Below are 5,406 nucleotides of genomic sequence, written 5' to 3'. Positions count from 1 at the left end.
ATCGGGTGCGCATCCCCTACCATTGACGCTTACCACACGGGTTGCAACAAAAATCGTGTGATATCGTCGTCCAAAAGTACAACTCCCACTGATGTGGAAAAAATTTCCGCTGGTTCCAGCATTCTGCTCGCCAGTTGCAGCTTTTTGCCCTTGCCAGCGGTGTGGTCGATTCCACCAAAAATGTAGTCGGTTCCAGCAAAAAAATGTCGATCGCAGCAAAAACGACCATGCTGGCTGGCCGGTTCCAACACTAGTCGTGTGTGGTTGCAACTTCTCGTCTGCCGGTTCTTGCAAAATGACATGCCGGTTGCGCACCGGTGGCCGACAGCTGCTGGTCGTTGTCGACTCATGCAACATGAGTACGCCCGGGTCCCAGGAACTATGGCCACCGGTCGCAACATCCGTAGATGCCCCGTCAGGTTGAAGTGTTAATAGCACCGTTAAGAAAGAGGTCGTCCCAAACTTGTGGATTGCTAAATCCCCTATTATTTCAGTACAAGTCTTCCGTTGGTTGTAACCAATCACGTATCCACTGCTATGGAATTCTTGGTCACCGCCGCTAGCGTATGTGGCCTCTGTCGAGGAGGTGGTGACCATGGAGGAGAGCTCGTATGGATGGGCACGTCGAGGGGGTGGCGACTGGCGTGGCTGGGCTAGGTTAGCAGGGTGGGGAGGGGGGCTGCCAGAGGGATAGAGAGAAATCAAGAGGAGGAAAAGATAATGAGGGACGAGCGTGTGTGGGCCCGCAACTCACGCGAGCGAGTGACCGCCACTAGCTTTGGTCGGTCGGTTGGAAACAATCATCATTTACCAAAAAGAAATCACCCCAACATCTAGTTTTGTTTCTAATCATGACAAGAATGCGTGTATAACACAAACTATATCAATTAGTAACAGTAGCAGCCAGTACAATTAAGTCACCTAAGGCCACAGCCACCTTGTTATCCAAAACGAGTGGAAGAACATACAACTAGACATGATGGCATATGCTCATCATAATCTCTAAAAAAAACATGCTCATGCTCACAGACACAAGCATCTAGTACGTTTGACGATCTATGCAACAAAGTACCGCTGGTAGAGTACCAGTACTAGTACTAGTAACATAAAAGTATACTAGTACTAGTAACATAAAAGTAAAAGACCAGCGTCACTAGCACATCCTATCAATGCCCATTTGCTAAACCCACCGGTCACACACTCACACTACTCCCGCCTCGGCTGCCCGCCGGGGAGTAGAGTTCTTCCGGCGGCTTCCGTTTCGCCGGAACCCGTTCGATTTTGTCCTCACGTCGTCACCGTCTTTGTCGCCGACGTCCTCAACCGACTCGGAGCTTCGCTTCACCTGCAGACGCCGCCGGCGCCGCCGCGGCCTCTTCATCGCTCCGTCAGGAACTTTACCCCCAACCGTGCTGTCGGCACCCTCGGTTGGCACGACCGGTTTCACGCTGTCTGCGACCTCCGCGACCTTGGCGATGTCCTCCACTTCTTCGTCGGCTCCGTCGTCCCTCAGAGGCTTCAGAGGACTGCCGTTCCTCTTGTGGTCGGTCGGAGCGGCCTCCTCGCCGCCACTACCGTCGTCGTCGTCCCTCGCATCCTCAGCCGATTTCTTGGCCTTCCCTCTAGGCCTACCCATGCCAGGGCAGAGCGAAAAAAACCAACTTGAGAAGGGGACTTGCTGGTTGGTCAGAGACACTAGAACTGCAAAGTGGCCAAAGAAATTAAGTCAAGAGCAGGTTGAGACGTTTATCTAAACATGCCAAGGGAAGTGTCCTTTGATCAACCAGCTGGTTTTAGTGCCTATTCCAGCACTTAGCAGAGCATATATACTGAGCTGCGAGAGCTGAAAGTGGAGCTACAGGATATGAATATCGACCCAATAATGAAGCTAAGAATCAACGGCACATCATCAATCCTAGAAGAGCGCGAGGGCATGTACACCGAGAGAATCTCATAGCAAGGCACACCGGACCGGAGTAACAGGAACAAGAACACGGAACGCTGAGGTAAGCACAACTCCCATATCAATCACTCCATAACCGCAAGGGAAAGGGAAGAAGAACAGACCTCTGTTTTACGATGCCCGAGTCCCACTCCCACGCGACATCAGCTCATCTCGAGAAGCCCCCGGCTCCGGTGGCTCCGAAACAATCTCGCACTGGCACAGCTACACGAAGACGGGGTGGATACTACTAGTACCAGTGGGAGATGGTGCGGTGAATCTTCAGGTTGGTGGACATTGAGATATTGGCAGCAGCAGGTGAGAGAGCCGCCAGTGTTGTCTGGACTCTGGAGTGTGCACGCAGGAAAGAGTGGCAAAGCAAACAAGCGGCGGCAGCGGTAGGGCGCACTGTTGTGGATGAGGGAGTAGGTTCTCTTCACTCTTGAGCTCTCCGAGAGGTCCATGTCATCGGAAAGGCGAGGTGGCTCCCCCAGCCGGCAATCCCGCGACAAATCTCACCGGACTTTTAACCACTTGCTGCCGTACGCTCCCTTGCTGTTACGTACGCCGATCACTCACACTCGCACTCACAGGCAGCTGCGCTCGCTTCCGACACACGGAAAGGCAGAGCCCAGTGCGCGCGGCGACCGGGTCGTGCCTGGCCTGACCCCTTGTGGTATAGACTTCGCCGTCACTCCATCGGTCGCCGGTGCGCCACAACGACGCGTACTCACCGGTCAGTGTACAAGTGACTTTCCTCTGCTGCTGTCAGAGCCGCCTCACCTCGCCTGGCCAGCAGCGGGTGCTAGATGCTCGATTTGCGTCGAGCTTACACGAGAAGTTTGCGAGAGTGGAGGGCTTCAGTTGAGTTCACCGTGGACTGGAACGGGGGATGGGCAGGCCACGCGTTGTCTGCTGCTGTCGCCGACAGCCGCAGCTGCAGCAGGATCACGTAGCTTTGCTCTTTTCTCTTTCGTGATGCTACATTTTCAGACTGCCACACGTGCACGAAGGCGATCTATCGCTTTTCTTTTTCAGCGTAGCGGATCGCGCACGCCAGCAGCGGCGGCAGAGAGGAACACGATACCATGGCGCGGCCCACTCGCCTGCGGCGCTGCCTCGTCCGCGGGAGGCCTATCAGGCACGCGGCCCATGAGAGGAGAGCCGAGAGCGCGGGTGTAGCAGGCAGGGTCGTCGCGTTTATGTTTTGTCCCACATCGATTGGCGACCGAGAAAGGAGAGGTGGAGGAGGTGATAAGACTACGGGGTGGGCGTACGTTGGGAAGCATCTTTGCGCTTGGGGCAATGACGCAGCTAGTGAGGTTATACCAAGGCGCGTCAATTGCTGGTTGAAAACTATTTCCAAACCCCCTTTTTGGCCCTCCGGGGTCATTGAGAATTTCTGAAAGGGCTCCTTTCCTTTGGGAGGGTAAAGCCCTACAATTCTAAATTATAACATTTTGTGTGCTTTTGAATATATTTAAGTGAAAATGCTAAAAGTCCAATGTTAGATTTTTAGGCATGACAAATCTAACATTATTGATGTGTGATGATGACAGGTTTATATTGATGTGTGAGGGTGACAAGTTAGTTGCAACATGATAATTTTCTGACAAAAAATAAAATAAATAGAAAATTTCCTGACGAAAACTAAAATAAACAGAGATAGGTTGGCATGCTCGTCAACTAAACTTGTCATCCTCGTAATTTATCATGAAAAACATTTAATTTGCCATGTCTAAAAATCTGATGTTTGTTGGATATTAGAGTCCTATTTTAATAAAGGTCCCGTATACTGAGAAATATGGCAAATACAAACGATTTGGCCAGGGATTAGCATGGAAAATTTGTCTCGGTTCATTTTCTTTGTCAAGATTTGATGTACTCGCAACCCGAAATTGCCGACTCGTGACAATATAAGTTGCCATAAAAATATTCGATTTGCCATCCTCTCTGAACAAAAGTGAACTGAATAGCATTATTGTTCAATTAAATATATAAAATGTTACACTTGGAAGGAAAAAAATATAAATGTTGCACTTTTGAGGTTTTCTGTTATTAATTGAGCACCACTCAAATAGAAAAATGCAGTGATGATAAATCACATTTGTAAATAGAAAAATGACCATTTTGGCAATTTCATGTTAACTTGCGAGCTCATGTGAATGCTCTGCCTCTGACCATAATAAGCCAAAAGGGAAGGATATTTCGTCTCATGGTGGAACTTATTCTGACGTTACCAAGAGCTTGTAAGTAGGAATGACAATTGTCTCGTTCCCTACAAACATGCGCGGAATTCATCTATTAGGCGATGGGTATGAAGAGATCCTACGAACATGTATGTAACTCTTGTTACTCTTTATCTTGTTTGTACTGCATGATGTTTCATGAATAGATACAAAGTGTTTCCCTAAAAAGGGTATGAACAGATTTGATCCTCGCAATCTAGTGAGGGGATAGGGTTGGGAAGGTCTAGCCCATCCCGTCCCCCGCTATGCCCCAAAATCGTACGTGTATATGTAATATTGTCTCTAGCGCATTATTGTTTAGGATTTGGCATATAAAAGTTATTTATTATTATTATTATTATTATTATTATTATTATTATTATTATTATTATTATTATTATTATTATTATTATACTATGTATATGTTGTTGTTGTTATTATTATTATTATTATTATTATTATTATTATTATTATACTATGTATATGTTACAAAAGCCAAATGTTTTTGCATGTCCAAAAGATCATGAAGATATCACAATATTGTTTCAGTTTGGCTTCTGAATGGGAACATAATCCCCGAACCTGATGGGGACGGGGACGAGAAAGAAAGTGTTCCCGATTGCTAAATGGGGATGGGGATGGGGATGGGGATGGGGAGCAGCCTCGCTGCCATCCTTACTTGTAAGTTGTATTCCCATTGTTGTTCGGGACTACGGGTTGGTTTCGGGTTATGTCCAAGAACGTTGCTCTGCATCACCATCAGTGACAACATTGTTTTCTTCGGCGGTTCCTTCTTTGAAGCATTTACGAGGAAGATCATCGCCTAGTGTGGCAATGCTGGTACAATTGCCTGTCTAGACTAGGGTGAAGATCCACTATTACAATAATTTAACGCGATTTAGTCATTACATATATTGTTGGTATTTCAGCGGATGAATTTCTCAACATTGACTATCATCGATGAGAGCTATGATTGTACAAAGATGATGAGTTCAACTACAACTTTTGAGATTTTTTTTAGCCCTAGAGTTCCTTTTTGTGATTTCTACTTAGTTTAACGTTATCTTTTGTGTATACGCAGGTTCACTAGTCAACCATATTGTTATCCAGCTGTAAGATCAATTCTAGCATAAATCATCGAATTGGGGTCACCAAAAACAATATGCGGTGTGACACGTCTCCAACGTATCTATAATTTTTTATTGTTTCATGCTATATATTATCAGTTTTGGATGT

The 5,406-nt window shown here is 47.1% G+C and overlaps 1 protein-coding gene and 1 non-coding gene across 3 annotated transcripts; one reads left to right on the top strand and one right to left on the bottom strand.

Moving 5' to 3' along the window:
- Positions 1-891: 891 nt before the first annotated feature.
- Positions 892-2,375, bottom strand: LOC119340353. Of its 2 annotated transcripts, none has more exons than XM_037612265.1 (2): positions 2,068-2,375; positions 892-1,661 (listed from the first exon to the last, which is right to left on the bottom strand). In XM_037612265.1, exon 2 carries the CDS (start codon positions 1,634-1,636, stop codon positions 1,202-1,204), a length of 435 nt encoding a protein of 144 aa, XP_037468162.1. In that variant the 5' UTR covers positions 1,637-1,661; positions 2,068-2,375; the 3' UTR covers positions 892-1,201. The 2 variants fall into 2 exon arrangements, with proteins under 2 accessions (XP_037468162.1, XP_037468161.1); XM_037612264.1 differs by having other exon boundaries at positions 892-1,701; positions 2,068-2,373.
- An 854-nt stretch (positions 2,376-3,229) lies between these two features.
- On the top strand, positions 3,230-3,379 carry LOC119342301. Its single transcript, XR_005165520.1, has one exon. It is a non-coding gene; the product is annotated as a U4 spliceosomal RNA (small nuclear RNA).
- The last annotated feature ends 2,027 nt before the right edge of the window (positions 3,380-5,406 follow it).

This window comes from Triticum dicoccoides, chromosome 7B (genome assembly GCF_002162155.2).
Source record: "Triticum dicoccoides isolate Atlit2015 ecotype Zavitan chromosome 7B, WEW_v2.0, whole genome shotgun sequence".
NCBI lineage: Eukaryota > Viridiplantae > Streptophyta > Magnoliopsida > Poales > Poaceae > Triticum > Triticum dicoccoides.
The sequence above is the reverse complement of the archived record's forward strand: the minus strand, read 5'-3'. Positions and strand labels throughout refer to the sequence as shown.

Coding starts and splice junctions, on each gene's coding strand:
- LOC119340353 (XM_037612265.1), bottom strand. CDS start 1,636: ATGGGTAGGCCTAGAGGGAAGGCCAAGAAATCGGCTGAGGATGCGAGG.